This window comes from Lepus europaeus, chromosome 3 (assembly GCF_033115175.1).
Source record: "Lepus europaeus isolate LE1 chromosome 3, mLepTim1.pri, whole genome shotgun sequence".
Taxonomy (NCBI): Eukaryota; Metazoa; Chordata; class Mammalia; order Lagomorpha; family Leporidae; genus Lepus; species Lepus europaeus.
Window position 1 is genome coordinate 283,156 of NC_084829.1, and position 18,053 is coordinate 301,208.

General features: G+C 46.4%; 1 protein-coding gene and 1 non-coding gene across 2 annotated transcripts; one reads left to right on the forward strand and one right to left on the reverse strand.

Moving 5' to 3' along the window:
- Window positions 1-1,373: 1,373 nt before the first annotated feature.
- On the forward strand, window positions 1,374-1,466 carry TRNAI-UAU (transfer RNA isoleucine (anticodon UAU)). The gene is made up of 2 exons: window positions 1,374-1,410; window positions 1,431-1,466. It is a non-coding gene; the product is annotated as a tRNA-Ile (tRNA).
- Window positions 1,467-13,340: 11,874 nt separating this feature from the next.
- LOC133756381 (putative vomeronasal receptor-like protein 4) lies at window positions 13,341-14,307 on the reverse strand. The gene has a single exon (XM_062187086.1). It carries the CDS (start codon window positions 14,256-14,258, stop codon window positions 13,341-13,343), a length of 918 nt encoding a protein of 305 aa, XP_062043070.1. The 5' UTR covers window positions 14,259-14,307.
- Between the last annotated feature and the right edge of the window lie 3,746 nt (window positions 14,308-18,053).

Sequence of the window (18,053 nt, forward strand, 5' to 3'; positions counted from 1 at the left end):
TGGATTCCAAAGCCAGCTGCATACACGGAAGCCGGGCCGAGACGCAGGGAACCAGGGGCACACCAGGTTGTAGTCCTGGAGAAGTCAACCAGAGGTGCAACCGCGGCAGGACTGCAGGTGATACTGCCTCGTGTGTTGCTCATTTTCTGAGAGATTTCAAGTGTCTTCACCACACGCCCAGAATACTAACGACATAAAATGGATGTGTTAATTAGTTTGAAGGAATCGCTTCATTGTGTAGATACGAAAAGCCTATGCCTTGATTTCAAATTTTTGCACCAAAATAAACTGATGTTTTAATTCCATTTTCCACAAACTTTTTTTTTGTTAGAGAGAGAGAGAAAGATCTTCTATCCACTGGTTCACTCCCCAAATGGCCACAACAGCCAGGGCTGGGCCAGGCTGAAGCCAGGAGCCACAGGCTTCTTCCGGGTCCCCCAGGTGGGTGCAGGGGCCCAAGCACTTGGACCGTCTTCTGCTTTCCCAGGCCACAGCAGAGAGCTGGATTGGAAGAGGAGCAGCCGGGACTCGAACTGGAGACCACAGTGGCGGCTTTACTCGCTACGCCACAGCGCCGGCTCCAACAAGCTTCCTGAAGTACTCTCGGACACACAGCTTGTTTATTTAATTGAAAAAGCCAGCAGAGGAAGGCCCGCTCTGCGGCATCACGTCTCACTGTCGTCCACAGCGCCCACCCACAAGAACGCCCCCATTCTCCCACTCTTCGAGAAAACGCGCGCGCTCCGAGAGCGCCCTTATGACGTCACACGCTTCCGAAAAGACCCACTTTCACCTACGGAGGAGACGCGCAGAACCGCGGAGACGCCCGCGGCCGGTTCCTGTGCTTTCCCCAGGTGCGCCCACCCTCAGGTCCCAGGGCCGGGGGCGCAGGGAGGGAGCGGGTCCCGGTCCCCCGGCCCCCGACGGCTGCGCAGCAGGAGCGGCCCCGCTCTCCCATCCCTGCGGCGGGCGCCCGGCGTTCCCAGCGCGTTCCCGGGCGGGACGGAAGCCCGGCTTTGGTAACTCCCACTGAAGGGGCTCCCTGGTCCCCGGGGACTCCCGTTCCCCCGGGCTCAGGACCCCCGAGGCAGTGGCCGCGCTCTGCCCGCTCCCCAACCAGGACGCGTCCGATTTCGTTCCGGTCCTGGGAGCGCGCTCGGCGCCTCCAGCCGGTGGCTCCTGTGGGGACCGAAGCCCCAGCTAGGCCGGCTTCCCGCGCGTCTGGGGACACCCGGCCCGGGACACTGAGCGCACCTGGGGAGACTCGGCCTGGGACTCGGGTGGTGCCAGGGCTCTGGGACAGCGGAATGCGAGGCACGGCGCCCTGGGCTGCGGTGTAGACTGAGTGAAGAGTGGTATGAGGGGACCTGGGTGCTCCAGTGGCGCAATCGGTAGCGCGTGGTACTTATAGGGCAGTGCTCGTGCGGGGGATGCCGAGGTTGTGAGTTCGAGCCTCACCTGGAGTATCGTTTTCCAACCCCCGGTTTGAAATTCAGTTGCCTTTATTTCATCATACAATTGCAGTCGGAATCCGTGGTGCTGCTGGGAGTAGCTTCTCTCTTCCTTGGCTTTGGACTTGGGGTTTGCCCGGTAGGAGGACATTCCTGTCTTTCCGGAATGCAAATCAGCTCGTGCTTAAGAGTTTAATTGCAAGCTTTTTCTTGAGAGATTTCCAAAATCCCTAGCAAACTGTTTTTGAGAAGTGCTAGTCAGTTTTTCAGCATCACCTCCTTGCATTCTGACCACCTGTGGTCTCTCTGCCCACTGATCACTGGTTATTTCCCCCTCGTCCCGCATTTGTTCATTTTCACAAGCTTTCCCCCAACGCTTGCGATGCCATTTTGAGGCATCTGGATCTTTTTCATAGTTTAAGTGAGATGACGTGGAGATGGACAGAGAACTCGGAGCAGAACCACAAGAAAGAGAGACTCCCACCTATTTGCTCTAGCCTCAGAACAGCTCTCAGAATAAAAGACAAAGGAGGCTTTCTCTTTTACTTTTCTGATTGGATCAAGGCAAGTCCAAGTTATTTCTCAGATCCAGTGTCCCAAGGAGGCTGCCAGGGACACAGAGAAATGTACCACAGGATCTCTGGTTCCCATGTAAAAGCAAAGGAAGGAAAGGAGCCGTAATTTCTTTTCCACAAAATAATTGTGTGGGCTCCAACTGAAACAGAGTTTGCTGAAGCCCCTGTGCACCCAAAGCAGTATCCGTGATCATTGCTGTATGTGTTGGCCCTGCTCAATTTTACTCAGACAGCTTGGGCAGCACCGAGGACCAAAACTGTGCAGACACTTTCCCTCTCCTGAATCTCTACCCTTCTCTCTGCTGTCACTGGGAACCCCACTTCAGTCCCAGTGCCTTACCTCATCCGTGTCATCTCTTCTTTCCCTCCGCAGGGTGGGTGCAGAGGTCTGCCATGCCCTGCCTTGGCCAAGAGAAAGTACAACTTCTCACCTGTTTACAGTGCTTCTCTCCAAGGCCTTCTGAGATTTCACAATGGGAAAGGCGCCTGATGAGACCTCACTGCCTTGCACACGTGTTGCTGTCTGACCTGAACTCCCCTCATTTTCCACTCACCGCTGTTGTTGATGTAACTGTTAGGAAGTCAGTTATGAGCTTATGTGTGAGTGACATAAAGGCCTAAAGAGAAGACGTCTATGTCCAGCATATGCATCTGCTGACAATGTTTCAGGGGCAGCCCGGCCTTCACATTCTGCCCTGCCCCTTCTACCTGATAACCTGCTGAAGGACTTCTGAAAATTTACCTGCTAAAAAACTAGGAAGTTTCAAGAAAGGTCAGTTAGTTTCTGGGAAACTGCAACTTAGCAGATAACAGGGAATAGCAGTTTGGAAACCCCCCTTGTGCAATGGTTAAGATAAGTAAAACTGATGTGTACTGAGATAAGCAGGAATGCTGTATACTAAGATAAGTGAAATTACTGTAAACAAAAACCCCCTTCCCCTTTGTATTCACTTGCTTAAGATAACTTTGTGGTTTTTGCCTTTAAATACTGCCTGTAACCCTTATCCAGGACCTCACTCTCTCAGGAGGGAGGGGTCCATTTTGTGCAAAACGTAAATAAAGCCGCCTCTTGCATTTGCATCGTCTGGTCTGAGGATTTTTGAGTCTGGGGTCGTGATCTAAAGGACCCAGCGGGGATTAGGGTCCTTCACTGCCAGGTGGAGATCCCCACCCCTTCTGCCTGACAAATCTTCCACAATCTCCCAGATGCCGCCCAGTATCTGCATTTCAAACACCCTGCTCCACATCCCCATCCTCTAGGGGGTCCTGCTCACCCTTCCTTTGAACCCAGGATGGCGCCAGCTAGGCTTCCTCCTGTCTGATACCTTCAAGGGAAAACTCAGATTGGAGCTTCTTAATTTTACAGCCATAAAATCCTTTGTTTCAGGAGGAGATGTGTGAAGACAAAGACCTGTAAGACCCCTTAAGCAGGCGTCCCACAAATTGACCGGACCCCAGAAACACAGACTCCACTCCAACCGATGCAATAGCAAGAGGAAGTTTATTTCATTTGCAAATGGGCCGTCTCAGCAGCACCCTCTAGTGTAGTGCAGAGAGAGCGGCCCCAAACATCAGTTTTACAGGGTATTTAAAGCTTAAAACCACAACATTAGCATATCTAGTCGTGTTACAATTCCATTGGATATGTTAATGGTTACTGGGTAAGGGGCTAGGGAAGGGGGTAGTATGGGCGGTTTCTTAAGCAAGCAGGGCAGGGGATACAGAAGCTGAAAAAAACGTGGTTACAGTGTTTCAATAAGACAATGGGGTGGGGGCATGCAGAAAATACCTTGCATACTTTTGCCGTCTGCGGCGACCCACAGATAAGGGGCGGTTGGGTGCTTCCCATGCCTTTATCTGGCACCGTTATCTCAAACCGCAGCTGCCTGCCCTTGACTTATGGTTTCGGCCCAATTTCCAGGAAATGTTTTACTAGAGTTCCCTAAGATAGTGCTGGGGTAGTTAAAATGGCGTGACCATTGTCAGGGTTGTTCACTTCCTAGTTTTTTAGCAGGTAAATTTTCAGAAGTCCTTCAGACCCATCTCCTTAACAACCCCCCCCTCCCCCAGCCTCAACTGGACTGCGCGCTCAGCCCTCTGCCTCTCTGCTGAGCTGCCCACCTGCCTGGCCAGGTGTAATCTCTCCACTCAACCATGTAACCTTGCTCCTTCCTCCTCCCCCCCCAAGTCCGAGCAACTGCACTCTCTCTCAGGTCCTGTCTGGAGAGGTGCCCATCCGTTCTTACAGAGGTCCCTACCCTAATAAATTTTGCTACTTCTACTTTCCACTACTCAGTCTCACGCCTGAATTCTTTCTTGCGCGAAGACAAGAATCCTCCAATTTCTCCGGTAACATAACTAGGGCTAAATCCCCAGGAGAAGCCTTGCCCTGGATGTCCATGGAGGAAAGAGGAGATTGAGGAGAGCGGGGAGCTCTCAGGTGCACTGAGCTTTGACTTTACAATGCAGCAATGGGGGTGGGGGGTGGGGAAGTGACACCTGGCCCAGACTTTTAGGAAGGATGCAGTCCAGAAGCAACCAGCCTATTTGTTGCTCATCCGGGTGTTTTTGCCTCCTCAGGTCTAGCTTCATGTTTCCTAATTCTCCCTTCTGAGGTTTCGAGTCTGTCATCTAATGTATCTATGGAAGGGCATACTCAGTTTGTTCCCCAGAATTTCTTTTTGAAAGGTTCCAGACCCACCAGTGTTAATTTTACTGTTTTTTTCCAGTGATTCCCTGCCCCTCCCTGTGAAAGGACTATATATTTTTTATCACTTGCCATGTGACTTTATGTGATGAGAATGTAATTCTGTGCCTTTTTGCTAACAGAATTGACAGCAGCATGAGGCATGGGATTTGCATTACTCAGTTTAATGCAAGCAAAAAACAATGCTCATTACATGTAAATAGATGTTTCAAAGCCATCTCAGGTTTCTGGTTGATCTGGGCACTCTACAAACACAAGAGAAAAAGTGTCCTGGATGTTTCTTCAGCAAGTGTCCCAGAGTGGAGACATCTGGAGAGAAAAGGCACAGCCAAGCTGTAGCTGCTGCAGTATTCATGAGGAATAAGTTTTGTTTCAAGTTACCAGGTTATTTTTATAACCACCAGAAAACCCTACCAAAAGTTAACTAGTAACAGTCCCCTAACCATCTTTTTAAACCTTTAAAATTAATAGATATTTTATATTCTACAAGTAGTAATTGTGAATGATTATAGATTTGTTTCTGATGAAAAATTTTTTCCTATTTTTTATTCTTGGCTCTTTATTTCCTTGCATATATTGGATTTTTGAACATGAGCTTCTCATTTTCCATTGCACTATATCTGTGGGAATTCTCTAACACCTAAGTTGATGTCTCAAGCTTCAAAAAGGATTTTGTTTGCTTAAGACATTGCAGAACACAGAACAAAATGCAAATAAATGAAACTGCAAATGAAAAATCCTGTGAAGGCCAGTGGGTTAATCTGCCTGGACTACCATAAGCAAGCATCACAGACCAGGGTTTAAACAGCAGACTTTTTCTCCAGACTGAGCATCAGATGTCAGAGTTGGCTTATTTTGTGGCACCTGTGTGACTTATAGAGGGTTTTCTTCTCTTTCCTGAGTCTTCATTCCACTGAACACCATGCTGTCGTCAAGACGGAGACTCTGGGAGTACAGCTTCTGGTGAGGAGTGCAACATTTGGATTTTGCCCTCATTTTCTAGAGCTCTTTCTGTTACTGGAAAAATTGCAGGGTTCTTGTCTTCACACAAGAAAGAATTCAGGCGTGAGACAGAGAGTAGTGGGAGGTAAAATAGCAAGGTTTATTAGGGAAGGAACATCTGTAAGGATGGATGGGCACCTCTCCCGACAGAGCCTGAGAGACTGGGGAGGAGGAAGGAGAGAGGTTACATGTTGAGTGGAGAGATTACACCTGACCAAGCCAAGCGGGCAGTTCAGCAAAGATGCAGAGCTGAGTGCACAGTCCAGTTGAGGCTGGGGGTTTTTAAGGAGATGGGCCTTGCTTCCCCACCTCTGCTCTTGGAACAAAGGGCTTTTTGGATGTAAATAGAAAAACTTCTCTTGAAGGTCTGAAACAAAGGACTTTATGGATGCAAATGTTATCAGACAGGAGGAAGGGAGCAGGGTGTTTGAGATGCAGATACTAGGCTGCACCTGGGAGATTGTGGAAGATTGTCAGGCAGAAGGGGGCAGGGCAGGATGCAAGGGCCAGGCTGTCCCTGAAACATTATCGGGATGACTTCGAGATGCAGATGCATATGCTGGACATAGATGTCTTCTCTTTAGGCCTGTTACACACACATAAGCTCATAACTGACTTCCTACCTAACATTCCCCCCTCAAGAGGTAATACCCAAAATTCTTCTTTGGGATTATGGATGGAGTTCCGTTTTCTGTAACTTCTTTAAAGCTGGCATGTGGGCGTTGAGGAGGATTTGGGTATTTTCCTCTTGCTATCTGTCTTATGGTGTGCAACAGTGGCCTTGGAAAGACTGTCCTGCTCGGTCCAGAGGGCTGCTCAGGTCATCCAATGGAATGGGCTGGAAGCCTTGTCTGATGACCCCTTGGAGTTTGACAGCCTTTAGTCTGTTAGAGACAAAAGGAACAAGGGCATTAAAAACATAAGGTCCAAAGAGAAGCAGCAAGATTACAGAAGTTATTGGGCCAAGGAGAGGAAATAGGCAGGATTTCCATGACCAGATGCCAGGCCAGAAATCCCAGCCCTGCTTGGGCTGGTCCTGGAGCTATTTGGAATTGTCCAGGAAAAGTACAAATTTGGGTTTGTACCTGTCCAGTCTGATTGACCCAAAGACAACATTTTTCCTGGAACATGGCACAGATACCTCTCGGAGCAGCAGTTAGCAAGTCCAATATTTTTTTCTTTTATAACCTTTTGTGACTTCCACACACCCTCTTTAACTTACTTTAAACATTTTACCATTTTCATTTTAGTCTAGAAAGTTATTCTTACAAACCATGTCCTTTTCTTATTTAAAAAGCTCTTTCCTTTTTAACCCTTCTTACCAACAACACTCTTTTCTTCTAAACCTTTCTTACCAAGCACACATTTTTATACTTGATGTTTTCCATAGAGCCTGGTTGGCTCTTCTTACCTTATCAGAAGACTGAGGTCTCCATGCTGAGTGAAGATGCCTTACAAATCCCTTGTGTGATCTAGAGCTCTGGTTAAGGCAATCAGTTCTGCTAGTTGAGCAAAAGTTCCTGGGGGCAGAGCATGCTTCAATAACGTGCCATGCTGTAACTGTTGCATACCCTGAGAAGCAGGTCCTGTCTGACAAAACTGTTTCTGTCTTTGAACCAAACCTCATCTGCATTAGTCAGGGGGCTTTTAGGTCCCTTCTGCTGGCATAGATCAAGACTATAGACTTGATCTATAGTCTCAGTACAGGAGTGGAGGGGACCACTTTCCCCTGGAACTGGCATTAAAGTAACTGGGTTTAGAGTAGAGCAATGCCTTATTTTTACCTGAGGGTTTTCTAGAGGAGGACCTGATATTTTAGTATTTTACTATCTGTGAGCCAGTGAGAGCCCTTTTGCTCTAATAGAGAATTTATTTGATGTGAGGTATAAAGGGCGATATTTTGCCCCAGTGTAATTCTAGATACCTCCTCTGTCAGCAAGGCAGCTGCTGACATTGTCTTTAGGCAGTGAGGCCATTCTTGTGCAACCATGTCTAAGGTTTTAGAAAAGTAGCCCACAGGTTGCTTAACAGGTCCCAGATCCTGAGTTAACCCTCCTAAGGTGACTCCCTGCCTCCCAGTGATGTACAGCTGGGAAGGTTTCTCTGGGCTTGGCAGTCCTAGCACAGGGGTTTTAGCCATAGCATCCTTTAGCTGAGCGAAGGCTGTGGTTTGCTCTTTCCCCCAAAGGAGGGGGCTCTGCTTTGGCTGCCTATCAAGAGCCTGGTTTAGGAACTGTGCTATTTTCCTGTATCTAGGAACCTGTAACCTGATAGAGAAAAGCTGGGACTGCCTGAAGTTTGCAGAAGTAGGAATTTGCTGCATGGCCCATATCCTCTCTGGGGCTGGTTTTCTCTCCCCAGGGGAGAGGATAAGGGTTAAATAATTAATACTCTAATGGACTAGCAATGCTTTGTTTTCCTCCAGATACCTAGTAGCTAGTTTTGCTAGGAAATTAAGCCAATGTACAAGACTAGAGTCTCAGACTGGGAAAGGAGACAGACTACAAATCATTTACATTTAATCATCTACATTATGGATTATTGTGCACCCCCCTCAAGAGATAGTCCCTTTAAGTCCTCAGTGAGGACCTGTCCAAATAGGTGCAGGACTATCTGAGTAACTGTTACTGAAAGCCCTGTTTTTAGGAACAGGCAGGGAGGGCTTTCTCTAAGCTTAATACTATTGGATAGACGTTTAAGGCCTGGCTGGGTGAGGCCCAGACCTATCCAGGGGGTGCTGGAAGAGAATTGCAAGAGATGCAAATCTCTTTTAAGGGAGGCACCCTGTTGACTTGCATTACCTGGCTGGACTAGGAGGAGAGCTTTAATAGGAGGCTGGTAGGAATAGGCAACTTGCGTTTCACTGACCCTAGGCCATCCCCTCAATAGCAGTGGCTGGAGCTAGAAGCTGGGTAGAGGCTGGGCAGAGGTAAAGGCTTTTTAGCTCAGGCCCACAAGGTCTGCGGTTCTGAACCAGGAGTCCTTCAACACCCAGGGCAGTTCCGTGTCCAGTGACCATGCTCTTGGCAGAGCTGACAGAAGGCAGTTTCTGTCGCGGCAGCTTCTTGCCCAATGCCCTGGCTCCTTATATCAGCAACAGGTGCTGTTTGGGGTGCACTGGCCTTGCTGGGTCTCCTTGATGGCAGATCACCATGCAGAACAGCCATTGATTGGCCTGTTGCCTATCTTTATATCGCTCCTGCTGCTAGCTTGCTCCTCGTTCTCCTGGTCTCTAATAAAGTAGACCAAGGAGGCAGCCTCTATGTCAGTCAAGGGGGTGCTTAACCCAACCCTGATTTCTTTAATATCAGGGTGAGCTAAAAAAAGCTATGGTCATGGGCAAATTCTCATGCTTAGTATTTTCCTGTGAGTTAAAACTGTGCCCATGAGGAGAACTATGACCTTTTAGGTAAGATCAACTGTGGTGACCTTGCATACTTTGAGACCATCAGTGCAATTTCCTAGCTAGCCCTCAGTTTGGTTTAAAAGGGGAGTTCTGCCCATTTACCTCGTACACCGAAAAATCGATCTGGCTGTCACATTATTTCATAGTTTAACCTCTTATTCTGGCAATGCTGTTTGGCCAGGCATTATTACAGGAAAGGTCAACCATTTCTTACATAAAGTCTGGGGATCAAACTGTATATCACAGTGGAGAGTCCTGCAGAACTGTAGTAACTTCCCTGATTTACATCCTAGGCTCTAGCCCTTGCTGCCATTGCTGGAAACCAGGTGGCCACATGGCCCAACCGCTGTTGTCAAGCTGTTGTCAAGCCCCACCCCCATCCTAATGGGATTCGCTGCTCCTGCTTCCCTGCCCACCATCCGGCAAAGTTTTAAAAGGATTTGTTCCTGAACACGTGGCTCTTGTCTCCTCTGGTCTCTCTTCTCTCTGCTCTCCTCTCCTCACTAGCTCCTCTCCTCTGTCTCTCTCTTCCTCCCTTCGCTGCCCCACCCCTTGGGTCTGCTGCGTTTCCCCCAATAAACCCTTTCCCGTACTCCGGTGTTTGATGTGTTTTGTGACGGCCTAACAGAAATACATAGCACTATCTAATTCTGCCTGTCAAAAAATATTAATTTTTATTCAGAATTAGGTTGTTTCAGTGTAAGCAGTGCTAAAATATTTCATAAAATTGTAAGGAATATCTGTTCTAACCTTGTAAGATGTTTTCATTTAATTTAACCTAAGTTTTTAATTACTGCGGTTTGCAGGGTGCTGCAGAGTACATAACCCATCTCACTGCCAGCATAGAAATCTTAATCATTTTTTTCATAGAATCCTGAAATAAGTGGCTAACACAGATTCCTTACCAATCTCAGCTGAGAACTCTGAACCCACTTGGGCCTCTGCCATCGCTACTGTGCAACTCTGGAGCCCCAGGTTTGTGGCTGTGACCACTGCTTACTTCCCATCTGTTGTTCTCACAAGGGAGCCTGTGCTGTCTCCTCTGCTCCACTCCGTTGGAGACATCTGGTTTCTGTCTCAAGAACTTCATGAAATCTTTTACCCATTGTGTTGTTAAGCCTTTATCATTATCACTCTCTGTTGACAGCTTTTTACTTTTACTAGATTAATTTTAATGTGGATTATGGGGTGCTAAAAAGGACTAATTATGTTTTTAGTCTCCTCCAACTGTTATCTAATTTTGTATAGAGTAAAAGGAATTCTGCAGAAAAGTAAAAAAGAAACTTGCTTGTTATCTTACAAATATTTTTTTGTGGAACAAATAAGGCACTTGTATAAAATACCTTGAAATTTCCCACAGTTGAAGTTTAAGTGTTTTGTTTTGTTTTTGGACAGGCAGAGTTAGACAGTGAGAGAGAGAAAGGTCTTCTTTACATTGGTTCACCCCCCAAATGGCTGCTATGGCTGGCGTACTGCACCGATCCGAAGCCAGGAGCCAGGTGCTTCCTCCTGGTCTCCCATGGGGGTGCAGGGCCCAAGGACCTGGGCTGTCCTCCACTGCCATCCCGGGCCACAGCAAAGAGCTGGACTGGAAGAGGAGCAACCTGGACAGAACCGGCCCCCAACTGGGACTAGAACTCAGGGTGCCAGCACCGCAGGCAGAGGATTAGCCGTGGTGCTGGCCGAAGTTTAAGTTCTTTTAACACAGGGAAAAATGTCACTCTGTAGAGTGACAAAGTGAGACTTTGGCTTCTTCACTTTCCTGTCATCATTATTTTGATTCTTGAAGATGAAATGGCCTGCATTTACATCTTTTGTGGTTGTCTTCTGCCACAGGTTCAAGTATGCTTTGCAGGGGCCAGTGTTGTCATGTAGCCTGTAACACCTGCATCCTATATGTGTGCCAGCTCGGTCCCAGCTATTTCACTTCTTATCCGGCTCCCTGCTAACAGCCTGTTTGGAAACAGCCTCCTATCATCATGAGCAAACTAGCCTTTCTTTGAGGCAGTTATCATCCATGAGATTATAAGTTACACAACAGGGAACCATTACTACTGTTGGTGAGAATGTAAACTTGTATAGCCTCTATGGAAAACAGTATGGAGATACCCTTAAAAACTAGAAATATGATCCAGCAACCTCACTACTGGGTGTATATCCAAAAAGACATGAAATCTTCAAGTCAACGAGATACATGCTCCATCGTGTTTATTGCAGCACTGTTCACAATAGTCAAGATAGGCAATCAACCAAGATATCCACCATAAACTGGATGGTGAAGAAAATGTTGTGTTACAGACACAGTGGAATATTATTCTTCCATAAAAAGAAGAAATCCTGTTATTGGAAGCAAAACAGAAAGACAAATAAAACATATTCTCCCTCATATGTGGAAGGTTAAAAAAAAAATCTCAACTTGAACACAGAATAGTAATTACTCTGGGCTAGAAGGGGTATGGTGGCACCAAGAGAGAGAGCATGGGTAACAGATACCAAGACAGAGTTACATCGAAGGAATAAATTCCTAGTGTGGCACAGCATAGTGGACTGACCACAGTTCACAATAAACTCTAACGTATTTTAGGAGCAAATAGACAGGTGATCAAGGCTCCAGTCAAAAAGTAATGTTGAAGAAGGGGAAATGTCGATTACCTCGATTTGATCAGGGCATATTTTATACATGTGTTGAAATATTGCATTGCAGCCCGTAAGTATGTATTATTGTTAATTATTATTTTTTATTTATTTGAAAGGCAGAGTTACAGAGAGAGAAAGAGAAACAGAGACAGAGAGAATCTTCCATCCACTGGTTCACTTCCCAAATGGCAGCAACTGTCAGGGCTGGGCCAGGCCGAAGCCAGGAGCCAGAAGCCTCTTTGGGATCTCCCATGTGGGTGCAGAGGCCCAAGGATCTGGGCCATCCTCTGCTGCTTCCCTAAGCCATTAGCAGGTAGCTGGATCAGAAGAGAAACAGCCAGGACTTGAACCTCCACCCACATGGGATGCCAGCACTTCAGGTGGTGGTTTTACTCACTACACCACAGTGCTGGCCTATTAATTATTTTTAATATTTTCTTTAAAAAGCACTATGATGTTGTCGATGTGTTTATGTGTTATAGCACATCAGCTAAAGAAAGCTAGGTAGGTGTTGTAGGAGCCCTGAGTTTCTGGGCTAACCTGTGCTTTCCATTTGACACTGAGATTTTTCAGTATCCAGAGAGCAGAGCACCAGATACCCCAGCTCTACCTTTGTGCTCCACTTTTAACACAAGAAGTCTCACTGTGATGTCACAATGTGCTGCTCAAGCCTGGAACCCTCAGTCTCTGCTCATCTTCACTTGTCCTTTCTCACCTCACCCAACACCCCACTCTCCACTCGTATTTTCCTGTCTACACTACTTTCAGCCTGGCTTTACTTTAAGCTTCATTTCCTGATCCTGTGTGTCTAATAATCTGAGTCAGTTATTAATAACTAAATAACTAATTCATCTTTATTGTGAATCAGTTGCTGACAGCAACTTAGATTGCTTAAAGGCACATCAGAGATAAACAGGTGCTTCTGAAGACAGGTTCATGTATTCCAGGACCACAGGCTTCACCTGTTTTTCTTCTCACTCTTCCTCTTTCCAAAGAGACTAATCTCATGGGGGCCAGGGTCATGAGTCACACACTTCATGCAGAGAGCTGCAGCCCGACTGGGTTATCTTGTGGAAGGAACATGTGCTGGTAGAAAACAACATTCCCCAATCAACCTTACAGTTAAAGAAGCCAAGCAATATAATTTTACCAGTACATTCAGATATTTGCTGGGAATTCCTAAAATAGTTTCATTTCCTAAAGAGACAGACAGGCAGAGAGATATAGAGATACAGAGAATATAAGTACAATCTCTATTTCCCTGTTACTTTCCCCTTTTCTTCATGCTCAGAATGCAGACTAAACTATAGCACCAACTGTGCAAGCAAGAAGATAAAATCCCCATGGCAGAAGTGAGAGAATGGGAGTCTGGGAGTCTGTCTTCCTAGGTTCCTGGCACCCCTGAACTACGTTAGATGGCCTGGTATCAGATTTCTTCTTAAAAGTCTATTTGTATAAGCCCTGATGAATTTAATGTTTTTGATACATGTAGACAAAGGCAAGCCCTAGAGATTCACCTTCTTACCTGGCAGAGTCGGTACAGAAGCAGCTCCCTGCCCTCCTCAGCGAGCTCTCCAGCATTCAGCAAAGTGAACATCCCTGCTGGTCAGCACAAAGGGACTGAGACAGGCGTAACCCAGTTCTAGAAGTATTTTGATATTGGATATTGTGGAATCCCCAGTCAATGTGGACCCTATGTAGAAGGAGAAAATGAAGTCTGTCCAATAGGAGAAGAGGAAACAGGTCATGAGAACAAGAGTGCTCTGAGTAGCTCTGATCTCTGGGCTGGGATGTTTTGCAGTCCTGGAGCTCTGGAGGTAGAGGACACGCTTGTGATGTTTGTACAGACGGAGAGCCATGTGCCCACTGCTCCAGCCCATGGCACTCTGAAAGGTGAGGTCCCGAAGGGCCATGAGGGAGAGGAAAAGCCACCTGACTATTCGCCCAGCTGGCAGCATGTAGCAATACCTAATGTACGTTCTAACTTCATACGTCCTAACTCCAGACCCGTTCATGCTATCAACTGTTGAAATGTAATAGAGCAGGTTAGAACTTATAAGAACACTGAAGACCCAGAAGAGGAGGAGGTAGGGAAGAAGCTGCCAGGCAGTGTGTGGTTTGAGCTTCCTCCACCAAGTGGTCCTGGGACTGATGGTGACGGCCTGGACTACACTGAGGAGGCAGGTGGTGCAGATGGAGAGGCTCCGAGCCACCCTGTTCAGGTAAATCACAGCTTTGCAACCAATGTCACCTAGGAAGTTACTGAAATAAATGACAGTGGTTATGTCTCTGACCCCTGTGGTGCAAATAATGAGTATGTTTGAAACAGCCAAGTGGATGAGGATAAGGTCTATAGATTTTTTCTCAGACCCCATGACTAATGTACATACATATCTCACAAGTACAAGGACATTCCCCACAACTCCAGGTCCAGTGAGGGAGAGGAAGATCATTCTCTGGATGACGTCACTCCACGTCATCTTCTAAGTTCATGAACCGAACGAGGGAAACTTTTTGAGGAACACAAAGAAGTAAAGATGACCAAGTCCAGCTGCGTGAACAGCCTGTGTTTAGTGAAAACGCAGTGTCTATGTAGCTCACATCCATGGCTCCCCTCTTTCTCGAGGCCTCTCAGCCCCTCCTTGCTCCCTTTCTTCTTTCTGACGTGCTTCTGTTGATGCAGAGATGGTGATACCTACACATTAGATGTAAATTCCATGTCAGTGCATCACCCGCCTGTCCACAGGGGCTTCTATGTGTCCCTCAGGTCCAATGGACATGATGACCTTTTCCCCAGACACCCACTGAACAAGTGCAAGGTCCTCCAACAATCCTACACCATGATCCTGAGGACCTTCTTTTCACTGGGCACTCGACTGACCCAGCTGGGCTGTGCGCTGCCTTCCTAACATCCTTGTTACCAGACCTCACATGAGTATCGGGAAGTAAGCCAGGCACAGAAAGACAATCACTGCGTGTTGTCACTCACATCTGGCAGCTAAAAAGTTCATATATAAAGAGAATTGGAAATGAAAAAAAAAAAAAAACAACCTGGTGTTAAAATGGAAATGGCATAGAAAATTAATTAATTTGAAAAAAAAAATTATGTAGGATCTCTGTCTTTAATGTGCTGTACATTGCTATTTAATGCTATAATTAGTAATCCAATGGTAGTTTTTTCAAAAAAAAAAAAAAAAAAAAGTTCATCCCAAACAAGTAGAAAATAGACCAGTGGCTACCAGAGGCTTGGAAGGGTGTGCCTCTGGGTGTGTGTGGGCGTGGGGCTGCAGGCATGGAGGGAGGAAGGTTAGTGGGTTGAAGGGTGCAGCTGGATGGGATGAATACCTTCTATTGTTCAGTAGCGCAGGAAGAGAACTGTGATAGACGACAAGTAATTCTGTGCTTCAGCAGAGAGGATTTTGAATGTTCCCACCATTCAACAAAGAAATGAGACGTGTGAAGTTTTGGATACAGCAATTACTGTGCTCTGATCATTTCACAAATTAAATTCAGGTAAGGAAATGCCACACTGTACCCCCAAAATCCATGCAATTACTATGTAATCAAATCATATTATAAATTTAAAAAATACACTTAAAATCAAGCATATGTAAAAATCAAATACATAATCATAATAACAATATAGATGAATGGTAGCTTCTTAAAACAATTGCAGTTACCAAGAGGGAGTAGCTTCCCACAGTGCTCTGCGGCTTCCTCTCTGCCCCCAAGCTCACTGTACAGTAATTAACACAGAGAGAGGGGACAGAAAGGCCCAGCCCAGTGAAGCTAGGTTTTCCACTCTTCTTCTGAGTGGCATAAGATGGAAGTGCTTTTGTTGTTGTTGTATCCTATTTATTGTATACTTACTCTCCATTGCTCCAGAGAACATTCTTATGTATTACCTTGGAAATATTCCTTGACCTCACTCTATAAACGCAATGGTGCTTTGTACCAACCGGGTCCACATTGAGGCTGAGCAAGAAGAAAGGATGGATTTTCTAAACAAACTAGTTAGTGTCCTCACATAGGTTGTGATTTTTTAAAATTCTCTCTAATTAGGTAGTGTGCTATAGTGAGGGTCCAAGGAAAGGAAAATTCACACACAATAAAATCATAGTAAAAGATCCCATCTTGAAAAGACTGAAGGACATAACAAATAAGAAAAACACTTAGGTAAAAGAACAATAAACAAAATGCAAGCACACAGAGAGAGAGAGAGGCAAAAGACACTGCCTGGAGGGAGAGTGCACAAAAGCAGGGAGCCTGCGGGGAAAGCTCCCCACTGCAGGCTGAAAGCCCACTGCTGCCTGATGCCCCCAAGCCTCCCTCACGCCTGGGAAACCCAGCAGCCCTGGGCTCAGAGCATCAGTGGTGCTGCTGCACAGCGGCTCATCCAGGGCCAGACAAGCAGACACTGCTGGGTGCATTGGCAAGGGATCCCCATCCTCTCCCTGGGACCTCACACCTTCCTCTTCCACAGGGGACAGGGGAGCTGAGACCCTCCCTCTCCCCACCTGCCCCTGACCAGCCCTGCCTGGGGCAGCCCCCCTGGCACTCAGCATCACTCACCTGAGCAGTGTGCAGGGGCTCTAGCGGGAGCTGTGGAGAGCAGCACAGCCAGGCTTCTTTATCCTTCCCTGAGTCCCAGTGCTCAGGGACACTCTCACTGCTGTCAACATGTCAGTGTCAGGAGTTTGGCTCTGCCAGGGGAAAAGGCTGCTGTGCACGCTGTGGAGCCCTGGGGCCGGCTCTGCCCTCTGCCTGCTGGGCCCTCATTTGCTGAGCCCAGAATCCTCCTGGTGCTAATAGTGGTGAACCTGCCCTGATGAGCAGAAGGCAGCTGAGTGAGGAGCAGGTGCAGAGGGCTCTGGGTTCCTGGGAGGTGATTATGTTCTTGTCCCACCCCCTCCACTCACCACCAATGCTCAGGACCAACTTGGAAGCAGCATCAGAGTGTCAGCAGTGGTCACTTTTTCAACTTTTGTGTTTCAAATTTTTAAAAATATTTATATATTTATTTATTTATTTGAAAGTCAGAATGACAGACAGATTGGGAGAGTCAGAGACAGAGAGATCTTTCATCCTCTGATTAACTTCCCAAATGGCCACAATGACAGGGCTGGGCCAGGCAGAAGCCAGGAGCCAGGAACTCCATCCAGGTCTCAATGTGTGTGGCAGGGGTCCAAGGACTTGAGGCTTCCTTTGCTGCTTTCCCAATCAAATTTGCAGAAGGCTAGGTCAGAAGTGAGCAGCTGGGACTCAAACCAGCTATTCAGAGTAACTTTAGATTCGCTATGAATGTTTGATTGGATATTTCTATTTGTGCAAAAAATATTGTTGGAATTTTTTTCATAGGGTTTACATTAAAACTACAGTTGGCTTTACATAGTATTGACTGATTTAAATATTAAGTCTACCAACCCATGAGGATGGGATGTCTTTCCATTTATTGTTTTAATTTCTTTTAGCAATGATTTGTAGTTTTTAGTGTACAATTCTTTTGCTTTTATGTTGAGGTTATTCCTAGTATTCTATTCTTTTTTATACTATATTCAGATTTATTAGTTCACTCCCCCAAATGGCTGCAATGGACATGGTTGGGCCAGGCTGAGGCCAGGTGCCAGGAGTTTGTTATGAGACTCCCATGTGGGTAGAGGGGCCCAAGCTCTTGGGCCCCCTTCCTCTGCTTTCCCAGGCCATTAACAAAGAGCTGGATCGGGAGAGGAGCAGCTGGGACAGAAACTAGTGCCCATATGGGATGCCAGCACCTCAGGCTTAGGCTTAACCTACTACGCCACAGTGCAGGCCCCTGAAGTAGGCAATCCTGTCTTGTTCTTCTTATTAGAAGCAAAGCTTTAGTGTCTTACCCCGGAGGATGATGTGAGCCCGAGGTGTGCAATTGCGGCCTTCCATATGCTGAGGTCATTTCCTCCTACTCCCTGGTTTCCTTGCTGTATTTGTAATGAAGGGCACTGAGCTTTGTTAAATGTTTTTTCTGTGTCAATTGAGAGGGTTATGTGATTTTTCCTTCATTCGTTGCTAAATCCAAAGTAATTTTTTTCTGCCAGTGTATATAAAATATACTAAAATAAACATTTGAGCATATAGAGTTGGGTCTAAGGATATACAGAAGGATTTTCCTGTATCCATCTGTTTCTCTCTGTTTCTCTGCATTTCAAAGAAAATGAAACATTTTTAAATGTCAAAAGTAAAATTTATGCAGAGAAAACATCCTCAAAAGGAATATAATGCATTAAGGTATTTTTAAAAAT

Coding starts and splice junctions, on each gene's coding strand:
- LOC133756381 (XM_062187086.1), bottom strand. CDS start 14,258: ATGACGTGGAGTGACGTCATCCAGAGAATGATCTTCCTCTCCCTCACT.